This window comes from Pyrus communis, chromosome 14 (assembly GCF_041283825.1).
Source record: "Pyrus communis isolate YQ-2024b chromosome 14, ASM4128382v1, whole genome shotgun sequence".
In the NCBI taxonomy this organism is placed as follows: Eukaryota; Viridiplantae; Streptophyta; class Magnoliopsida; order Rosales; family Rosaceae; genus Pyrus; species Pyrus communis.
The window spans coordinates 24,609,796-24,632,968 of NC_142578.1; the positions used below are offsets into that span (position 1 = coordinate 24,609,796).

General features: G+C 35.6%; 2 protein-coding genes and 2 long non-coding RNA genes across 4 annotated transcripts; 3 read left to right on the plus strand and 1 right to left on the minus strand.

The window, feature by feature from the left end:
• The first annotated feature begins 4,985 nt into the window (after positions 1 to 4,985).
• LOC148691463 (uncharacterized) lies at positions 4,986 to 5,630 on the plus strand. Its single transcript, XM_088684033.1, has one exon. It carries the CDS (start codon positions 4,986 to 4,988, stop codon positions 5,628 to 5,630), a length of 645 nt encoding a protein of 214 aa, XP_088540159.1.
• Positions 5,631 to 7,195: 1,565 nt separating this feature from the next.
• On the minus strand, positions 7,196 to 8,058 carry LOC148691464 (uncharacterized). The gene is made up of 2 exons (XR_015955640.1): positions 7,945 to 8,058; positions 7,196 to 7,810 (listed from the first exon to the last, which is right to left on the minus strand). It is a non-coding gene; the product is annotated as an uncharacterized LOC148691464 (long non-coding RNA).
• Positions 8,059 to 14,434: 6,376 nt separating this feature from the next.
• Positions 14,435 to 18,931, plus strand: LOC137712911 (heat shock 70 kDa protein 18). Its single transcript, XM_068452112.2, has 2 exons — positions 14,435 to 15,472; positions 17,493 to 18,931. Exons 1-2 carry the CDS (start codon positions 14,542 to 14,544, stop codon positions 18,599 to 18,601), a joined length of 2,040 nt encoding a protein of 679 aa, XP_068308213.2. The 5' UTR covers positions 14,435 to 14,541; the 3' UTR covers positions 18,602 to 18,931.
• Positions 18,932 to 21,945: 3,014 nt separating this feature from the next.
• On the plus strand, positions 21,946 to 22,595 carry LOC148691465 (uncharacterized). The gene is made up of 2 exons (XR_015955594.1): positions 21,946 to 22,059; positions 22,307 to 22,595. It is a non-coding gene; the product is annotated as an uncharacterized LOC148691465 (long non-coding RNA).
• The last annotated feature ends 578 nt before the right edge of the window (positions 22,596 to 23,173 follow it).

Below are 23,173 nucleotides of genomic sequence, written 5' to 3' on the forward strand. Positions count from 1 at the left end.
CTTCTAGCATAATTGTCTTAGTTTGGCTCTTTAACTTCATCACACCATCAAGTTGATTTGGGAAACTCAACAACATCCATGGTACAACTGAACAGTATGGTAACCTCCTTGATTTGAGAAATAAAATAAAAGAAGTAGCAACTTCCAGTGCTCCATATTAAACCCTCAAGGGTCTCTGCGAAATCAACAACATTTTCTCACTCAATTTCTCTTTTCTCATTGTATTTTTATCTAATTTAAAAAAAAAAAAAAACTATGGTTAAGTAAAATGACATGTGTCAAATGACGAGGTGCATGGTGAGCATATATCATAGTTCATTGTGATGAGCATAAATGCATCCAAACGAAAATTCAAACAATCTCAACTTATGAACACCCCCCGATGTTTTAATAACTTCAATAAAAAGATTCGGGTTTTGATTTAAGTTTTATTTCCAATATTGCATTCGAAATTAGACATGATCTTAAGTTCCTAAATATTTTAATCGCATCTTAGATTCTAAAACTTCATGTTTTTTATTTGAAGGGTTTAAAATTCAATTTATTTTGAAAGATGTTTGACTAATTGTCATATTCCAATCTCGACTTCGCCGTAGCACGATATTGTTCGTTTTGGGCTTATCATTCTCTCACTGTTTTGTTTCTGGGAACTCACAAGCAACTTTCCAGTGGGTCACCCATTCTAGGATTGCTCTCGCTCAAATTCGCTTAACTTCGGAGTTCCGATGGAATCCGAAGCCAGTGAATTCCCAAAAAATCTTGTGCTATAAGGAGGGGAGAATGTACATATAAGATACATCACCCCCTCTCCGTTAGTCAATATGGGATCTCACACTAACAGTTGGCTCGTCGATAGACTGCGAACCAGTTGTTTATAGAATTGTCAATTATCAAGTATTAGCTAGAGAAACTTTTCAACCTAGAGAGGTAAAAACAAAGATCGGCATGAGTGGCTGAAATACATTATGCTCTATGTTTTAGGATCAAATTGGACCCGATTGTAACCCTTCCTGGGTTCATACCCATTACTTGTCTCATTATTATTATTTTCTATATAACTTTAAATAGTGATAAATTTGGTTTAAACCATACAATGAATCAACCGTGATAATTAGAAACCGAACATCCAAATATGGAACTTTCAACTTTTTGAAATATTTTTTTATCAATTGGGCTGATTATGGCCGCAAAGTGTTCCGCTTTTCTCTACTCCAAATCTTAAGTATGTGATGCTGGGGACCTTTGTTTCTGTTGGTGGGCAAGCGGGTGGTTTGATGCTGCTAGGGTTTGCTTCATTATTTAGAGTTTGTTTTGTTGTTTTTTATGTTTTGGGCTCTTGGTTACTGTGGAGTGGGGAGGTCCATTTTTTTCTTTGGATATTCGTATTTGGGTCTTCTCATATAATATATTGTGTTGATAATAAAGTAACATTTCACCAAAAAAAAAAAAAATAATAATAATCCTCCAGTATTTTTTTGAACAAACGATATATCAACACTAAGGGGATGGAGCAGTGAGTTAAGCCTTACAATGAGTTAGCAATAATGTGGTTCAAATTTGCCTTTGACGAGAATCGAATCTAAGACCTCTCACTTATACGTGAGATTGAATACCACTAGATCGTAGTATTATGTGGCAACTCTCAAGTATTTGAAATGGCCAGTTCTTTTATCTCTTCCAAGAAGAATGCCTTGTCTTTGGGTTGATCATGGTACACTAATTATGTAGTCTGTCCAATGTTATTCGATTTACAACCGTTTTGGGAAGGTCTAGTGCACTTTTGTTTCACCGTTAACAAATTAATAACAAACAATTTTAGAAATTGAAATTTGTTTTACTGAGAGCGTAATTTATCCTTGAGTTTATATTTCATTTAACACTTGAGTTGTTACGGTTAGTCACGTGCTAATTAATTTACTTTTATTAGGGTTTGCATTATTTTGACCGATCGTTATTATATTTCTTTTTCTTTGTCATAATCACTTAAATTTAACGCACTTCTTCCATAAGAAAAGAATTACTTTAAAAAAGAGAAACAAGAGTAGAAGCATGTAGAGCTAGCTAGCCAAGAATTGAAGATAAAAACATGAAGCCAAATAGTCTCATACCCATGAATTATGCAAGGCTCTTTGGATTAGTGTTTTTTTGTGTTACTCTTCTCAACTTCGCGTAGGTCTATCTCATTTCAAAGGGTTTTTTTTTCCTTAACTTTGTGTTTTTGCAGACCTAATGAAGGTAAAACATGAAAAGAAAAGAATTTCCAATACGGTTTTATCGATTTTATTATATTTCTTTCATTTGAATACACTGTCTTTTAATTCTTGTAATAGGGAGAAGTTTGTTCACCAGGTAAAGGAGCTTCAATTGAAAACAAGGTTACTTAAAAGTGTTTTTTAATATTCTTGGTTTGATGTGGATTGTTCTATCATTCAAAGGGGTTTTTTGGTTTCAACAAAGGGCTTGAGGTTCCTTCCGTTTATCTGTTATGTTTAAGACTTTCTAATAGATTTTGATAAGACTACTAATACATGTATTTTAGATAATTTTTTTCCATATATAGCTTCCCACTGTGGAAACTATGTCGTGCGATAATTCTGATGACCGTCGCCGAATTCTTGAATCCTTAGTTCACGTAAAAGGTAATCAAGACAAATTCATTACAAGATTACGAGAATCAGGTATTCTCTATCCAAAGAGGTTAAATATGTCTCGTCCATAATTATTGACACATCCCGGTCATGGCCCCCATCATATTCCGGGCTCGATTCCATTGTAGCACGGTATTGTTTGCTTTAGGCCCCGACCACGCCCTCACGGTTTTGTTTCTAGGAACTCACACGAGAATTTCCTAGTGGGTCATCCATTCTGGGATAGCTCTCGCGTGAACTCGCTTAACTTCGGAGTTCCGATGGAACTCGAAGCCAATGAGCTCCCAAAAGGCCTCGTGCTAGGTAGAGATGTGAATATAGATATAAAGCTTACATGATCCACTCCCCTGGGCGATGTATGATGTTACAATTATAGCTTTCCAAAATATTATTTTTATATAAATAGTTTCAAACTATATTCATATATCATCTCCAACCGAAGAAGCTAAACATATCTCGTCCACAATTTTTTGTTTTTGTTTTTTTTTTTGAAACAAGAAGAAATTATATTGAAGCGAAAACCCCCAAGTACAACCGTTCCTTACAGACTATATTACTTTTAGATGCACAATTGCAGACTATATTCATAGCATCTCAATAATTTATTACTTTTAAATTTATTAGCTTATTCAATTAAACTACCATATTATAGTTGTCTGGACATGATTTTTTTTAATGACACTTGTTGCTAAATGAATAATTCTTTAGATTTCTTATCTTTACATGATCTCAACAATTATTGGAATAGGATTTTCGAGTGACAGGTGTAGCTAAATGAGTGAGTTTCCAGATTTCATATTTCTATCTTAATAATTTTTCGGATAAGGTTTTTAGTGACACATGTCGAGATGTAATTAATTATGCAAATTTCAAATAAAATTCATTTCCACATGACAATTCTTCTTTTATCTTCAGTTTTCAATATTAATAAATGAGTAACTCTCCAGATTTCTTATATCTATGTAATCTTAATAATTTTTTTGATATGATTTTGACTGACACATGTCGAGATGTAATGGTTACGCAAATGATAAAATTCAAGTCCACATGGTAGTTCTTATCTTCAGCTTTCAATGTTAATAAATAAGTAAGTCTTCAGATTTTTTATCTCTATGTAATCTTAATAATTTTTCGGATAAGATTTTGAGTGACACATGTCGAGATGTAATTGGTTATGCAAATTTCAGGTAAAATTCTTGTTCGTGTGACACTTCTATCTTCAGCTTTCAATGTTAATAAATGACTAAGTTTTTCAGATTTCTTATCTCTAGGTAGTTTTAATAATCTTTCGGATAAGATTTTGGCTGACACATGTCGAGATGTAATTTGTTATGCAAATTTCAGATAAAATTCATGTCCACATGACAGTTCTTATCTTCAGTTTTCAATGTTAATAAAAGAGTTTCCTCCATATTTTGAGTGACATGTGTCGAGATGTAATTGATTATGCAAATTTCAAATAAAATTCTTATCCACATCCTCAACTTTCAATGTTAATAAATTGGTTGGATATTGGATAAAGTTCTCACACATTCATCTTTGTCCTCTCCACAGTAAAATCAACTAGTCCAGGAAGTTCATCTCGGGTATCACCTTTATAGTAACGAAGCACATTGCTCGTCAACTCACGCGAGTCATATATAGTAATGAAGTACATTGTTCATTAACTCATGCGAGCCGAATAACAGTCACTTTACTTCCAAAATCGTTATCCTTTTGTACAACATTGTGAAAAGGTTGAACCAAGAGATGGATTGATTGGGATGAGGCTCTCAAATTGGGCCAATTCCCTTCCCCCCTCTTCTTCCTTATCCGCCCACTCATCATTGTTACAAATATATTGTATAGCTAAGATATTGCCACTTGTATAAAAATTAGAAAGTCAGTTAGGTTGTTAGTTTGTTAAAGAGGTTGAGATGTGTATAAATACTGAGATATGTTCTTGCTTAAAAGCTAAGAAATAAACATACAAAATTTCTACTTCTCTCTCTAGAAACTCTCGAATTCCTCTCTCTCTATTTATCTCTCTTTTGCTCTATCTCTGTAGGTTAACATGGTATCAATCGCCATGAAAGCTTAAGCTTGACCTTCGATCCAAGTCTTCCGCAGCTTTGATTCTTCATCTTCTTCGATCTTCTTGCTTCTTGCTGGTGTTTCTTGATTGAATTCACTTCGTCTGTTCTGCAATTTAGGGTTTTCTTGCTCCTTAAGGTTCTGCAATTGTGATTTTGGTTGTGACTTCGTCTTCTCCAAATCGTAACCTCTAGGTGTCTGTTGTTTTCTCCCAGAGATATTTCTGCAACATTTAGGAGTTTTACAACTTGTAATTCGGCAACAATGGTAACTGCCTCTCAATTGCAGCTTCTTCAATCACCGATAACTGCATTAGTTTCATCGATTTCTACATCTATGAATGTTAATCTAGATGATTCAAACTATCTAAATTGGCATTTCCAAATGAAATTACTGCTTGAAAGTAATGGAATTCTCGGGTTTGTTGATGACTATTATCCATGTCCTGCTCGATTCACCTCTCATTCTGGAGAATCTGGTGTTAATTCGTCAAAATCCTCTTCTTGCTTTGATAGTGATGAGTATTTGGTTTGGATGATGCATGATAAAGCCTTAATGCAATTACTCACTGCATCTTTGAGTCCTGTAGATATGTCTTGTGCCATTGGGAGTACCAGTTCGAGGGATCTCTGGATAAGATTACAAGAACAGTTTTCAACTGTCTCGAAGACTAGCATCTTTCAGATGAAATCAAATGTGCAAACAATTAAAAAGGGCTATGATTATATTACTCAGTACTTACAGAAGATAAAGGAAGTTAGAGACTATCTTTCTGCTGTTGGGGTTTACTTTCTTGATGAAGATATTGTTATTCTTGCATTAAATGGTTTGCCAGCAGAATACAACACCTTTAGGAATGTGATCCGGGGGCGTGAAAGTGTCATATTTCTGAAAGAATTTCAAACATAGTTACTTGCTGAAGAAGCAATTATAGAGTCAACTATCAATGCACCGTTTATGTCAACCATGATTGCTAATAATTCAACTTAGAGAGGGCTTAATCAATTCAGTTTTGTATCTGGTGGTTTCAAGCATTTCAATGCTAGTAAGAACAAGGCAAGGGCAGGTTTAATCAACAACCAAGAAAATTTTCATCACGACAATACATGCCTACTCAAACACATGTCATTCAAACTCCAAGTCCTGGTATACTTGGTCCATTTCTAAATACACAACAGTCTAATATTTCTGCTCCACTCGAGAAGCCAAAATGTCAAATTTGTGGGAGATTTAATCACAATACATGGTTCTGTTTTTATAATGGGAATGGTCCCAACTATATTGGAGCTAGAGTCAATTCTTCTTACTCCCCGATGACTTTATATCCACAACAAGGGTATCAATACTCTCAGGTGGCTTCATTTTCTCAACCAAGGGTTCAATCACAGGTTTCCTGGACAACAATTTCAAGCTCCAGTTCCAATGCAAGCCTACCATACTATGGTAACACCACGAAACCCTTCAGCTGGATCTACAACTAATTCACAAGTGTGGATCACTAATTCAGGAGCAACGAATCATATGACTACTGATCTCTCCAACTTATCTCTGGCATCACCCTATCATACTATTGAAGTAATTCAAATTGCAAATGGTGAAGGTTTGCATGTATCTCACATTGGTAGCACTATTCTCAAACCTTCTATATATCCTATCAAACTGAACTCTGTGTTATATGTTCCTAAATTAACACAGAATCTTCTATCAGTACATAAGATATGTTTGGACAATAACGGTTGGCTTATCTTTGATTCCTTCTGTTTTTGGATCCAGGACAAGGTCACATGGAGGATTCTTTACAAAAGATTGTGCAGTAATGGACTCTACCCAATTTCTGCCTTAGCAAATGCGTGTCCTGCAACCTCTTAAAGTACTGTCTCCAGTAAAGCTCTCATTGGTCAGCTTGTTAACTCTACTACATGGTACAATAGATTAGGACATCCATCTAATTCTGTTGTGTCCCTAATGCTGCATAAATCTAATGTTGCATTTCCAAAAGACTCTAGTCTTGTAATGTGTCAAAGTTGTTTAGAGGGCAAGTTTTGCAAACTGCCTTTTTCATCCAGTGTCAATAAATCTGTAATTCCTTTTGAAGTGGTGCACAATGATCTTTGGGGTCTTGCACCTTATTTACCATAAACACTCCATCATATACTATTTCCATAACGAGACGGAAAATGTGGTTGGAAAACTCCCCACCTTAAGTCTTGACAGGCTAAAGTGATTTTCTTATTGGTAAATGCGTGCTTGAAATGTCCTTGAGTATAGGGGAGGACATGATTTGGTTCGGTACGGTTTAGGGTGAAACTGAAATCAAAATCAAATTTTTTGTGGTTCGATTTGGTGTGGTTTTGAAGCTTGAACCAATATGGAACCAAACTATTTGGTTGCGGTTCGGTTTGGTTTCAAATGGTTTTTGTTTTCAGTTTCAAAGCATTGCAAACTAGATACATTATGTCATCAATACAACATAATTGAAATAGAAATTCATGATCACGCTACTAAAATTCAAGTTGAAATACAGATTAATGTTGTTATATATCAACTTGACCTATGAAATAAGTACACAATCGACAAATTAGATAGCCTAGAGAAAACATTTCCCGAGTGAAGTAACATTTTATATGTAGATACACACTATATATTAGTCAAGCAGATGTCAAGGTAGCTAGATTCATACCATGAAAGCTTCAGATCATGCTCAAACTGAAACACGAGCTTTTTTTAATCATGGACATGGTTTCAGATGAGGGTTGATCCACTTCTCTAGTGCTTATCAACTTGGGAACCTTCTTAGAAATCTACCCATTAAATTCTTGGTCAGGGCAATCCTCTCCCTCAGCAGTGTTACTTCTTCCATTAATATCCTAGTGAACATGATTATTAGTACTCTTGCAGCACTCCACGGACTCGACCATGTCGTTTTGCAAGGGCGACCCGGAACAATCTTGAGATTTGCAGCCTTCATGAGAACACTGTGAAAGCTCATTTTTCTCAGCCCTTCCCATATTTATAAATTGTCTTGGAACAAGATTATTGAACCCGTTCATCATCTGCTTCTCTTCTAGTACCACTCCATTTATTTACATCTAAACAAACCCATAAACGTGATGATATCAATAAAACAAATTAAAGACATATAGTTTATAAAAAACGTAATTGGAAAATAATTGTGTGTGTGTGTGTGTGTGTGTATATATCATGTGTTGTTCAAAATATATACCTTAATTGAAACCCAATTACCAATTCACACTTAGTAAACACACGGATTTCCCAATTAACAACTCCACGAGCACATAATTCACATATACAAATCTCAACGAATGCGACTACAACTTTGTTGGAAATTCAAATCAAAACAGGTTGCTATTGTTGAAAATCAATGTCAAAGTTAGGCATGGAAAGTTAGGCAATGTTAGGTATGGTTGAATAAAAATTATTAGGTGCAATTAATGTGTTTTGTGTGGTAATAAATAATCTTAGTTTAATCATTTGGTTTGCTATAAATACCCAAGCTCTCAAGCATTGTAAATCATCCCATCCAAATCCCACTTCCAATTGTGAAGAAGCTTGTAAGCTTTCTTATTCCAACAGTTTGTAAACCTTTTTCATATATCAAAGTCCAAGTGTTTTGCCAAAGCTTGTTGCTTCCCTCCTTTCTCTATTTCTTTCTTTGTCCAATTTTATTTGAGAGTGCAAAGTGAAAGAGGTGTGATAGAGTTTGTAAACTTATCACCCACATATTTTGGTATTGAGTTAGTAAACTGTAAAATACCAACAATTGGTATCAGAGCCAGAATACCATTCTGGCAGGTGCAGCAGTTATGGCGTCCAACTTAGTGCAACTCCAAGTTCCCACATTGAAGAAAGAAAATTATGAAAGATGGTGCATCCAATTCAAAGCATTGTTTGGATCACAGGAGCTATGGGAAGTTGTCAGTAGTGGGTATGTTGTACCCACTGCCGAGCAAGAAGCCGTATATACTGCGGATCAAAGGAACACTCTCAAGGACTTACGAAAGAAGGACCAAAAGGCGCTGTATCTTCTATACCAGGGTTTGGAAGATTCAACGTTCGAGAAGGTTGCAGAAGCAACAACGAGCAAGCAAGTATGGGATACACTCAGTACAATCTACAAAGGAGTAGATTGAGTCAAGAAAGTAAGGTTACAATCACTTCGAGCAGATTTTGAAACTGCTCATATGAATGAAGGGGAGAGAATCTCCGACTATCACTCAAGGCTCATTGTGATAGTAAATCAGATGAGGAGAAATGGCGAGAGACTCGATGAAGTACGAGTTGTGGAGAAGATACTCCGGTCACTCACATCTAAGTTTGAGCATGTGGTGACTGCCATTGAGGAATCCAAGGATTTGGAGGTGATGAGCGCAGAAGAGCTACTAGGATCCCTCCTAGTTCACGAGCAACGCATTCAGAAGAATGCAAGCCCCACAACGCTAGAGCAAGCTTTGGAGTCAAAGTTGAATATTGACAAACCAAATAAAGGTCGTGGGCAGTGGAACTCACGTCGTGGGAGCTCATCCAACCGTAGCCGAGGACGAGCCCGAGGAAGAGGTCGAGGCTATGCACAAAATCAAGGTCAGTCTCAGGAGTGGAGATCTACTCGAGGAAAGGCGCATATCCAGTGTCACAACTGTAAGCAATATGGACATTATGCCAATGAATGTTCACATAAAAATGGTGAGCATGTCAACATGGCAGAATCAAGTGGAAATACTGATGAAGAACTTACAGTCTTACTAGCACACCATGATTCCAGTAGCCAACAAGATGTTTGGTATTTGGACTCTGGTGCAAGCAATCACATGTGTGGAAAGAAGGAGTTTTTTGCCGAACTCAAAGAAGGGGCCTATGGATCTGTAAGTCTTGGTGACTCCTCAAAGTTGTCAGTTGAAGGCAAAGGGAAGATCAAGATCATCCAGAAGGATGGAAGAGAAGAATACATCTCCGATACCTACTACATACCAGGTATGAAGAGCAACATTCTGAGCATTGGTCAACTGCTCCAGAAAGGGTACATTATACATATGGAGAACATGCTTCTCACTCTCAGGAATGCAAGGAGAAAGCTTATTGCACGTGTTCGAATGTCAAAGAACCGGATGTTTCCGTTGAATTTGAACACAAAGACATCGGTGTAATGGAAGATGAGTCATGGAAATGGCATCTTCGATTTGGCCATCTTAATTTCAATGGCCTAAAGTTGCTGTCAAGTGGAGGAATGGTTCGTGGTCTACCCCAGATTGAAGCCACACGCCAAGTATGTGAAGGTTGTGTGCTTGGCAAGCAAGCACGACTATCGTTCCCTGTTGGTGATACATGGAAAGCAAAGGCACCACTGCAGTTGGTGCACACAGATATATGTGGTCCATTGGATCCCATGTCTTATGGAGGTAATAGGTATTTTATTACCTTCATTGATGATTTCAGTAGAAAGACTTGGGTCTATTTTCTCAAGGAGAAGTCAGCTGCCCTAAAAATTTTCAAGGAGTTCAAGGCACTCACAGAGGCAGAAAGTAACCACAAGCTTGTGGCTGTGAGATCAGATAGAGGTGGAGAGTACACCTCTAATGCTTTCCAAGCATACTGCAAGGAGCAAGGAATTAGGCATCAACTTACTGCTGCCTATACCCCACAGCAAAATGGGATAGCCGAAAGAAAGAATCGAACCATCCTTGACATGACAAGGTCCATGCTTAAGGAGAAGAATTTGCCAAAAGAGTTATGGGCAGAAGCTGTAGCTTGTTCGATTTATTTGTTGAATCGATGTCCAACAAAGAGTGTCAAGAGGATGACACCACAAGAGGCTTGGAGTGGATACAAGCCGAATGTTACACACCTAAGAATTTTTGGGTGTGTTGCATATGCTCAAGTTCCAGAAGCCAAGAGGAGGAAACTTGATGATAGAGGTGAGAAGTGTGTGTTTGTGGGCTATAGTGAAGAGTCCAAGGCATACAAGCTCTACAACCCACTAACTGGCAAACTAGTGGTTAATAGAGATGTCATCTTCAGTGAGGAAGAGACATGGACGTGGAACAACAAAGAAGTCAGTAAAGAGAAGATCGTCTCCACTGATTTTGAAGAACCAAAAGTTGTACCACCGATTGAGCAACAGCCTGCTCAAACAATCACAACAACTCCAGTGCACAGAACTGCAAGGAGTGGTCCTACATCTAGTGAGGAAAGCAGCTCCTCAACTCCAGTGAGGTTAAGGAGTCTCACAGAGATTTATGGACAAGAAGAAGAAGAAGAAACCAACCTTTTCTGCTTGTATGCAGACCACGAGCCTTTCTCATTCAATGAAGCTGTGGAAGAAGATTGTTGGAAGAAAGCCATGGAAGAAGAGATCCATGCCATCGAGAAGAATGACACTTGGGAGCTGACAAAGCTCCCACCAAATCAGAAGGCTATTGGTGTCAAGTGGGTTTACAAGATCAAACGCACTGCAGATGGGAGTGTGGATCGATACAAATCAAGGCTTGTAGCAAAGGGCTACAAACAGAAGTATGGAGTGGACTATGATGAAGTCTATGCTCCAGTTGCGAGACTTGACACGGTAAGATTGCTAATCTCTCTTGCCGCACATCATAAATGGAAAATTTATCAACTAGATGTCAAGTCAGCCTTCCTTAATGGAGTACTTGAGGAAGAAGTGTACGTGGAACAACCGGAAGGCTTCCAAGTACAAGGAGAAGAAGATAAGGTGTATCGTTTGAAGAAGGCTTTGTACGGCCTCAAGCAAGCACCACGAGCTTGGAACTCAAGGATCGACAACTACCTTCACCAAAATGGATTTCAGAAATGTCCATACGAGCATTCAGTTTACATGAAGAATGGTGAAAAAGGGGAGTTCTTAATTATTTGTCTCTATGTAGATGATTTATTGTTTACAGGAAACAATGAGGCAATGTTCCATGAGTTCAAGCAATCCATGTTCAGTGAATTTGAGATGACTGACAATGGATTAATGTCATACTTTCTTGGCATAGAAGTGAAGCAAGAAAGTGATGGTATCTACATCTCTCAACAAAGGTACATGAGAGACATATTGAAGAAGTTCAATATGGACAAGTGCAACACTGTCAATACCCCAGTCGCAACTGGATTGAAGCTGTCCAAAGGAGGAGAGGGTGAGTTTGTAAACTCAACAGTGTACAAAAGCCTCGTTGGAAGCCTAAGGTACCTTACAATCACAAGACCTGATATAGTTTATGGTGTTGGACTCGTGAGTAAATACATGGAAACACCAAGGGAGTCTCATTGGCTGGCCGCCAAGAGAATTTTGAGGTACATAAGAGGTACTCTAAACTATGGTCTATTTTATAATTTTGGTGAAGATGCAAAATTATTTGGTTATTCAGATAGTGATTGGGGAGGTGACCAAGATGAAAGGAAAAGCACAACTGGCTATGTGTTTTTTCTAGGATCAACAGCTTTTTCATGGACTTCAAAGAAGCAATCAATTGTTGCTTTGTCATCATGTGAAGCCGAGTATGTTGCTGTAGCCTCAACCGTGTGTGAGGCAATTTGGTTAAGAAATCTGTTGAAGTCAGTGTGTCATCCACAAGTGGAATCGACTGTGATTCACGTAGATAACGTGTCTGCAATCAAACTTGCAAAGAATCCTGTTCAACATGGAAGGAGCAAGCACATTGATACCAGGTTCCATTTTCTAAGGGACCATGTGAAGCAAAAGACAATTGAACTTGTCTACTGTCACACCAAGGAACAAGTGGCGGACATCTTCACAAAGCCATTGCCAATTGAAACATTCCGGCTACTGCGTGAAATGCTAGGAATGAAGGCGTTTTGATTTGAGGAGGTGTGTTGGAAATTCAAATCAAAACAGGTTGCTATTGTTGAAAATCAATGTCAAAGTTAGGCATGGAAAGTTAGGCAATGTTAGGTATGGTTGAATAAAAATTATTAGGTGCAATTAATGTGTTTTGTGTGGTAATAAATAATCTTAATTTAATCATTTGGTTTGCTATAAATACCCAAGCTCTCAAGCATTGTAAATCATCCCATCCAAATCCCACTTCCAATTGTGAAGAAGCTTGTAAGCTTTCTTATTCCAACAGTTTGTAAACCTTTTTCATATATCAAAGTCCAAGTGTTTTGCCAAAACTTGTTGCTTCCCTCCTTTCTCTATTTCTTTCTTTGTCCAATTTTATTTGAGAGTGCAAAGTGAAAGAGGTGTGATAGAGTTTGTAAACTTATCACCCACATATTTTGGTATTGAGTTAGTAAACTGTAAAATACCAACAAACTCAGCTTCACGATCAGAGCCTTCTTCAGAAACGCCGTCGTCTTAAGCAGAAGGCTGCTGAAGCTTGAGCTTTTGCAACTGCGCCTGCTGCTGTTGAGTCTACTTGTACGCCAGAACACCACTTGTGCTGCTCCTCCGATTGAGAATAGCAACGGCAGCAGCAGTCTGGTTTCGCGGAACTTGGAGCCGATTGCAGGGGAGGTATAATTGGGGATAGTGATGACAGAGCAGAGGAGGTGGTGGGGAGGGACGTAGATGGAGTCGTATGAGGAAGGAGGCTGGTCATTCATCGCCAGGAGTGATGGTGTGGAGAATGAGGCAATGGGTTTTGTATGTGAAAGCGACGACGCGTGAGCGAATTGCAGAGAGAAGAACCAATTGAAGGATATAGAACTGTGAAAAAGACTTACCATTATAAAAGGTATTTTTGTGACATACATTTCAGATAAAAAATACCAATGACGTCACGCATTAACTTTTGTTTCTCATTGAAATATTTAAAAATTATTGTTTCAGTATAAAATTAAGTATTAAAAATTTACTCTAAGTGTAATTTATTCAAAAAAAATATTAATTCCTAAAAATAAGAAAATTAAAAGAAAATATTTTGAAAATTAAATTATCGTACTTTCTTGCCATCATTACACGTATTTATTATATATACAATGCATGGCTTTTATTGTATTTTCCTTTCATTTTCTTCTAACACCATCACACAATCTTCATAATTTTCCTTATTTGTTATTATATTTTTCTTTTCCTTTCACCTAGACACCAACAACTTTCACTCATCCTTTTATTTTATTTTTTTTCTTTTCTCTCTTCCCACTTTCTCAAGTGTGTGTGTGTGAGGCGTTGGTACCTTCCTAGGTAAGAAAGAAAAAGATAAGGGTGCATGCATGCATTTGACAAAATTGTCCCTGCATTTTTTATGCATTTTTTTTTTTTGGCTGGTTTTGATTCCATGTAATCAATATTCCAAGTGCAGATAGACAACTCTACTCAAGAAAAAGAAAATCCAATATTTAGACTAAACGAATAACATTAGACCATGCTAGAAAAAATCTGTAGATATTCCACGTAATACTGAGATATTAATTATAAAAGAAAATTTTTATGACAAAAAAAAATCTTTTTTCGTAACAAAATTACTCTTGCGTTTTTTTGTGAATATTTTGAAAGGAAAACTAACGAAAAGTCCAAAAAAACTCTAGTTTTAATGAAAATTATAAATAAATGTGTAGTGAATAGTACCAAAAAAAGGTAAAAATGAACAGTACCGAAAATGTTTTGTTAAAACTCCTTATTTTGGACTGCTAAACTATTTTTTTTGTTAGATGGGCGTTTCTGTCTCACTATTTTTGGTGAAGCCCGGGACCCAAAACTGGGCTTGCTGCTTTATATATAGAAGATTCATTGACTTGGTGATAAACCACCGCATATATTTCTAATTAAGATGATCAACTCGCCATGGTACTTCACCTCTCCAGCTTGGATCTCCTAGCCAATTAATCTCGCGGTGGTACTTCCATGGCCGGAGAGAACATGGGATCAGCAGTACTGGTTCCAATCAAACTCACGAGTGATAATATATATGGCTATCAACAGTGGAAATCTAGTTCTCTTTCATATTTTCGTTACCATAATCTTCTTGGAATCATTGATGGAACAGACACTCGTCCTGATCAGCAACTTCATTCTGCTGAGTTTTTTAATTGGAGTAACAGAGATCAAAAGGTTCTTGAGTGGCTTAGAAACACTCTGTCCATAGATCTCCACCACCGTGTCATGGCCGGCGCCGACTCTTCACAAACGGTGTGGAGAAACATCAAGAAACACTTCGAGAGTCTCCCTCTTGCTTACATCTATAATCTCAAAAGTGAACTAGTAAATGTAAAGAAAGACACAGCCATGTCGATGAATGACTATCTGCAAAAGATCTTCCATCTGGCGCAATTGCTTGCAGATGCCGGTGCTCGTGTGGAAGATGGGGACTTATTTTATCTACACATCCTGACGGGACTGCCAAAGGAGCACCGTACAAGATTAGAAAACTCTAATCCACGTAGTTTCCAAGAGGTGCAACACTACTTGTTGAAACAGGAAGAGGAAATATATCTGCTGAATGACCAGCGGAGATATACAAATACTGCCAATAATCAAGCGACGAAGCCGCCTCCAAATACTGTTTCTGGCAGTGTTGTTGTCTCTCCCAGTTTGCATCAACCTTCTCTCTCTCATGATAAGGGTGGCGGAGAAGAAGAGCATGCGGTCGGTATCGATCTGGGAACAACGTATTCCTGCGTGGCCGTGTGGCAGAAAGATCATGTAGAAACCATTCTGAATGATTATGGTAACAGGAAAACTGCATCATATGTAGCATTCACAAACACTGAGGAGGCGATGATAGGCGATGCGGCATTTAACCAAGCTGTGAGAAACACCGCCAACTCGATCTTTGGTATGTAGGACTTGAATGATCAGCTTGTCCTATCCTATCGTAAAATTATGTACTGTTAGTTTCTTTTTTAGTTCTCTTGACTGATCGATATTTGTTTGGTTTTAATAACTAGTTAATTTGCTGTCTGGGGGGATCACTCAAAATACCTTTAGAGAAGATAATTGTTATTAGCACTTCAAAAATCTCATTTGGCATTCCAAACTTTCTATAATTAGAAAGAAAAATACACTTATGAGGAGTGTAGAATGAAATTTTTGCAGTGTTAATAATAGTTCCCTTATGGAAATACTTTGTAAAACCCACATCACATTATATTTTCATGATCAAAACCATCATTATTGTAAGGGTAATGTTAGGAAGACCAAATTTATAAATTAAAATTTGTAAATCAAACGTTATGGTTATTAATGATTGAATTATTACTTAAGTATTGATTAACATACTTATTTCTTATTGGTGACACATTATTTAGTTTGTAAATTTAATTTAAAATTTTAATATCCTTAATTAACATTATCTTTATTGTAAATAATTAAATACTAGAAATCATTATGACATCTATTTGTAAACAAAACATAGACGCACACGGTTGAAGAGAACAATAAAGTAACAACCATTTACATATATTGATTTTTCTTTGAAAATATATTCAAGTGTGTTACTCTTATTATTACTAGATAGTATAGGCCTCCACACTTTGTGTTTATGAACACTTTATTTTTGTTTTTAAAATGGGAAGGAGAGAGGGAGTGAAAGGACGTGGGTTGGAGTGGGATTGAGAAGTTTTTGTTTTATTTTGTTTTTTTTTAATACTAGATATCACTCGTAGGTGATGTTTTAATAAAAAAAAGTAAAATTTTATTTTGTGAAATTATACTATTGTCCATCACTTTTTTTTTTTTTTGTTTTGTTTTGTGATAGAAGACTAAATAGTCTTTTTAACCTTTTTTGGTTGACAATAAGAGTTCTATTAATATAGGTAATTTAGATTAGTATTATATTAATTATTATTATTATTATTATAAATATTATAATTTATTTGTTGATCATGATGATGATGTTTTTGTTGTTATTATTATTTAGGTTTTAATGAAAAGGCTTAACAAAAATTTAAAGAAAAGCACTTAATTATCAATAATTATCTCATTAATAATTGGATTTATTGTACAAAATACATTTATTCCTAATTATCTCTTTAATTATTTCTTCTAATTTCTTTATTTATTTTTTGTTATTTCTTGTTCTTCTTGTTCATGCTCTAAACCCCATTTATGGATTTTATTCTTAATTTTTATAATAAGGCTATATCACAAGTTAATCGTATTTTTATATAACAGATTATTTTATTTTATTTTTTATAATTCACCTGTATAATGTATATTGCTTGTAGGTATATTATGTTTTTGTTCCTTTTAGTTAGGTTTTATATATCATGTATAGGTGTTATACATTCACATATTTGTTACTTGAGTTAAGATCGTATGTTCTACAGATGAATTGATGTTAGTATATTAGTTTTTTGGTTAAAAAGTATTAAGTAGATTTATTGGAATTTGAAGATGCATGAACTTAGAAGATTTTAATTTTTAGTAATAGTTTTAGAAAAAATGTAAAATGAGTATTAAAGAAATAAAAGTGGAGAAAAGATAATGTTGGACTTAACCTAATAATAGTTGGCCATATTTTCGTAAATGAGTTAAAACTTTTGTGGCACCAACTGTTTCTATATAATTGGGTCAATTGTTTCTTAATCTTAAGCTTAAGAATTCTCTAAGAAACAATAATCTAATAATGTAGAAACAGTTGACCTTTTAAGCAACAATTGAAATAACAATGTAAAAACAGTTGGTGCCACCAATATTTAACTTATTTACAAACATGCCACGGCCACTTTTTTTTTTTTCTTTATTATTAATAAAAATTCATTAGGTGTTTTTTTATTAAAAAAAATTGGGCCATTTTATTAGTTTCCCTTATTAATAACAAATTCCAATCCAACTTTGCATGGATCAATTTGCAGATACAAAACGATTAATTGGAAGAAGATTTAGTGAAGATTCTGTTCAAAGTGATATGAAGCTTTGGCCATTCAAGGTCACTCAAGGTTCGGATGACAAGCCAATGATTGTGGTTACCCGCAATGGTGGCGAAGAGAAACAAATTGCTCCTGAAGAAATCGCATCCATGATTCTGAAAAAGATGCGTAAGATTGCTGAGACTCATCTAGGCTCACCTGTGAAAAATGCAGTCATCACTGTCCCTGCTTACTTCAACGATTCCCAGCGTCAGGCTGTAAAGGAGGCTGGAGTGGTTGCTGGCCTAGATGTAAAGTGTATTTTTGACGAACCAAGTGCTGCTGCCCTTGCTTATGGCCTTCACAAGAAGACCGGTTGGAGTAGCAGCAGAAATGTGATGATATTTGATTTGGGCGGTGGCAGTTTAGGTGTCTCCTTGGTTACCATGAATACTTCAGGGACATTTCAAGTCATGGCAACGGGTGGAGATGATCACCTTGGCGGCGAAGACTTCGATAACAGAATGGTCAATTATTGCGTTGAGGAATTCAAAACGAAGAGTAAATTGGACGTGAGCAAAGACTTCAGAGCGCTTAGGAGATTAAAGAATCAATGTGAGAAAGCAAAAAGGAGACTCGCATTTGAGTCTGACTTTGACATTGAAATTGATCATTTGTGTGAGGATAAGGATTTCAACATAACATTTACCCGTGACATGTTTGAACAAATTAATATGGATTTATTCATCAAGTGTATGGAGTCAGTGGAGAAGTGTTTGAGGGATGCTAACATGGACCCAAGTAACGTCGATGATGTTCTTCTTGCTGGTGGCTCTTCTAGAATTCCAATGGTGCAACAACTATTACAACAGGCATTCAAAGGGAAGGAGCTGTGCAAGGGCATTGATCTGGATGAGGCAATGGCGCATGGTGCTGCTGTTCAAGCTGCAATCTCCTGTGGGAATGGAAAGGGGAAGCTTCAAGACTACACTACTCTTTCAGATGTCACTCCTTCGCCAGGGGCAACTCCCTTGGCAGATGCAACTGATACGACGGCACGGGGCCGCCCACATTCATGGACCAACACCATTTCTTCGATATTTGGTAGCAAATGATCCTGTTGCAGGATTGGCTTTCTCGCAGCCTATTCTTCCATGAGGGAGAACTTGGACTAGCAGCCGCTTTCCTGCACCATACATAGCTTTCCTCCGCTCTTTTAGTGAATAAACTATATATGGCAGTCTGATTTGGGTGAAGATTTTGGATATTTTGATGGATTAAGTTATTTTGTATTTTTGTAATAACGAGTTTAATTAGGGTTATAGACCAAAATAAAGAAGTGTTTAGTTACTTAGGGTTGTTTGGAGGAGGTTATCCCTCCGAACCTCTTTGTTTAGCATATGTTCTCTCAAGGCTTGTTCAATACAATTTCAGTTTCTATGTTTTAGTTGTTTGTGAGCTTTTACAGAAAGTTTTGTTAGACGAAACAAGGGAAAACATGTAGGAGAATTGAGGAATAGAAAATGAAGAGGGAGGAGGGAGAAATGAAGTACAATATATAAACAAATTAGTGGCAGTCCACAGACATTTCTTAGGAAAGTGATTTTCGCAAAAAAAAATTTTCTCTCCTTGCACAATTATGTTTAATTTTGGATATTAAATTGAAAACAGGCTCCTTATTCTTTAGGATAGGTGAATAAATGCCCTTTGGTACGCTTGACATAAGTTTACAATGCGGCTATTTCCATTAGTGAGTAGCATAAGAAAAATTTTATTCGAACTCATATTTTGTATTTCAACACTCAGCTTATTTTTCATATTACATTGTATTTGATTTATCTATCATTATTTCTTCATACCCAACATTATTTCCAAAACCGCCCTTACTTATCAAAACTCAACTCAATCAAAGTTCTTTTTACACTCAACTCAATCTACTTAAAAACATAAAAAAATAAAACCCTAACGATCGAGTCCATCATCTCTATGGAGCAAAGCCCCTTCTCTCTCTTTTTAAAAATCTTTCCATCTCCCATTGTTGTCATTCTACACCCCCATCTACTCCTCTGTAGTCATCCAAACCTCTTCCTCTTCCTTTTCTTCACCATTTGACATCTCTAAATTTCTAGAGCACTAATTAGCTTAATAATTGGTATGTGTTCAATCAATTGGTTCAATTTTTACATATTGATTCCTTTTTCTTTTCAATTAAATGAGCTTGTGTTAGAGTGTTTAATGAGTTTGGTATGTTTCAATTCAATGAGCATCTTATAGCCTCTATATTCCTATATGTGGTAGAAAAATGGGTACACTCATGAGAACTTTTTGTAGATCAATGAATATTTTTAACCGTGGATATTTATTAGATACAAAAGTTGCGGACAACAATTCACATTACATTGAATTGTGGCTAAAAAGTATATTGCCTTTGCACATTTTATAGGTGAACTCATAGTTAAGCAGTTTTTATTATGGACCAAAACTTCGGGAATTGATCTAAGGTGGATATATAATTGAATTTATCATTTTAATGATTAAACTGATAAATATTTAGACCATATATGGATTTAATATCGTAGTATCTTTTAGCCTCCATAAGCCACAAAAGTTGTGGACATAAATTCACAATACATTAAACTGTGATTAAAAAGTATATCGCATTTGCACGTTTTATAGGTGAACTCATAGGTAAGCAATTTTTATTGTTGACCAAAATTTCGAGAATTGATCTAACCTGAATGTATAATTGAGCATGTGCATTTTCATGATTAAATTCATAAATATCTCGACCGCATATGGATTTAATATTGTAGTATCTTTTAGCCTCTATATTGGTATCTGTGGTTAAAAAATGGGTACCTCTATGACAAAATGAGAAAAATTGTAGCAATGGTCAATCAACTTTAACTAATTGGAGAAATTGTCTCTCAACTTTAACCTAATTGGAGAAATGAGAATATTAAAACTATTACCGAATACTAACCATTGTTCTAAAAATCCCCGCCCAGCGCCGCCTAGGCGCTAGGCGACTGGCCATCGTCCTGATTAATTTATAGGCGTTTGAAAATTAAGAAAAGTCTAGACGCCTACTTAGACCAGCCTAGGTTGCGACCCTTACTTAGATAGAAAATAAATAACTTTCAACAGTGCATCTTATAGCCTCTATATTCCTATTTGTGGTAGAAAAATGGCTACCTCCATGAGAATTTTTAGTACGATGTAGTGGTATTCCTCTTCACTTGTAAGGGAAAGGTCTTAGGTTTGATTCTCACCAAAGGAGAATTTGAACCACATTATTGCTAGCACATTGTGAGGCTAAGCCCACGCCCTTCTGTTAGTGTAGATAATATCGTTTGTTCAAAAAAAAAATATTTTCAACCGTGGACATTAAATACAAAAGTGTTCAGACAAAAGATCACAATACATGAACTGTGGTTAAAATGTAAATCGCCTCTGCATGTTTTATAGGTGAACTCAAGGTAAGCAGTTTTTATTGTGGACCAAAATTTCGGAAAATGATCTAACCTGGATGTATAATTGAGTTTATGAATTTTAATGGTTAAATTCATAAATATCTCGACTGCATGTGGATTTAATATCGTAGTATCTTTTAGCCTCTATATTGGTATCTGTGGCAAAAAATGAGTACCTCCATGAGAACGTTTTGTATATCGATCAATATTTTCAATTTGGGTATTTATTAGATGCTAGAAATTATATGTCTATTTGCGAAAGTCTAAGTCAAACTGAATAGTAGTAATTAGTAATCCAACATGTGCATGATGTTTGCTTATAACAAAGTGGCATGAATGAACAAATGTTTATGTTTCATGCATGACTTGGAATAGTATTAGTCGTTGCAAGATTTTGCATCACTTTGTCTTTATTTTTAATGTGTATATATTTAGTACTATTTTTATGGGACTCCATTTTGCACCTTCAAGTGGTGATAATGCTCACGACTTTATTTATAACTGTTAGTTGAGTTTAATGAAATTTTGAGATTGTACCTATCGACTACACAAATCTCAAATTTAAATTCATCTAATAATAATAAATAAAATTGTAAGCATCACCATCACTTAACCATCTCTCGTGATTTTTAACATATGCAGCTTGTCAAAGTCTATGTGGAAAAAGAAAAAGGGAACGTAGACGTACGTAAAATATAAAGTAAAAACTTTAGCTTTTTCTTGATTTATATCCTTTGGCTTTAACTTTAGCTTTAGCTTTATTTATTTCCTTTTCAAAGAGCATCTTTTAGTTAAAAAAAGGCAAAGGAAAATGCTTTTCCTTTAGCTTTAACTTTAGCTTTTTTTTTTTAATTATTGATTGGGAAGATCTGTCAATAACAAGAAAAAGGAAAGGACTGAGTCATTTTTAGCTTTAGCTTTAACTTTCTTTTTATGTATGGTTGATGGGGTGGTAATTATATGATTCAAAACTTTTGTGCCAGGGCTTTGAAAAAGAATATTCTACAAACAAAAAACCATTGCTTAAGGCTAAAGACTCACCCGTAAGTAAAAATTATTTTCTAAATCCGCCACTAATATTACATATTTGAGATTTAACAGTAAGTTTTTCTTTGTTTCTTGTTTTTTTTTTCATTTTCAGGTTGTTAAATCAATAACTCACAATGAGTTTTATTTTATATTTCTTTTAACTAAATTATTTTGTGGCATTTTTAGATATGTCCAGTGTTCAATGGACGTATTTTCCCTCCTGAATTGTGGTTGAATTTGTAAGCAGCCTACCTAATTAGTAGGCTTTTTTTTAGTACCTAATGATAAAAGCATTTGTTATCCCGTCTTACGCATTAGGTTGCAAGTTGATTGGCCTATGTGACTTTGCAAGGATGGTGACCTCTTTCTACGAAGATGAAGACTTCAAGTTGAAGACGAAGTCGAAGACTTCCAGTTTAGGGCACAGACTTCCAGCTGCGTTATGATTTTTATTTCTTTAATTTTTTTTTTTTAACACAAAGAATTCTAGTTTTTCTAATAAAGACAGACTTTCCAAGTCTTTTAGTTTTCCAACTTGTACGTGGCGCATGCGATAACCAGGTTGTAGTATGGGTTTGTTATTGTCATGCATGATCCTTTTTTTCTATTTTTTTTTTTTACTTTGGTATTGATCTGTTTTTGAAAAAAAAAAAAAAAAAGAATCTTTGAGCATTTGGTAAACTTTTATATAAAACTGTTTTGAATATATTAAATGACTAAAAATGATATGGTTTTAAATATTATATAATAAGCCAAAGAGAATAAATTAGGGGTAACGATTGTAATTTTGTAAAATATGGGGCTGCATTTATCATTTTAAATTTTATTAAATGGGTACCGTTTGCTATGATTTGATAAAAAAAAGTGTGTTTTTATTTTTTATATAAGTATGGTGGGCCATACTTCTACTTTTTCTACTGTCATTACCAAAAGGTTTTTTAAAAACCACTTCTTCTTTTTTTTTTAATTTTTTACACCAGAGATATTTGGTGTTCCAAATTTTTTAATAATCTGCTTTTTAGAAACACTATAACCCCAAATAGCTCTTAGGACTTGGGGGCTATTCTTTTTATACTCTCTCATTATATTTTGAGGAAATTGTAGTAATAGTCCATCAACTAAAAATTCATAAGCATTGATCCCTTAACTCTTCAAAACATGCAGTTATGGTCATTTTCGTCAATT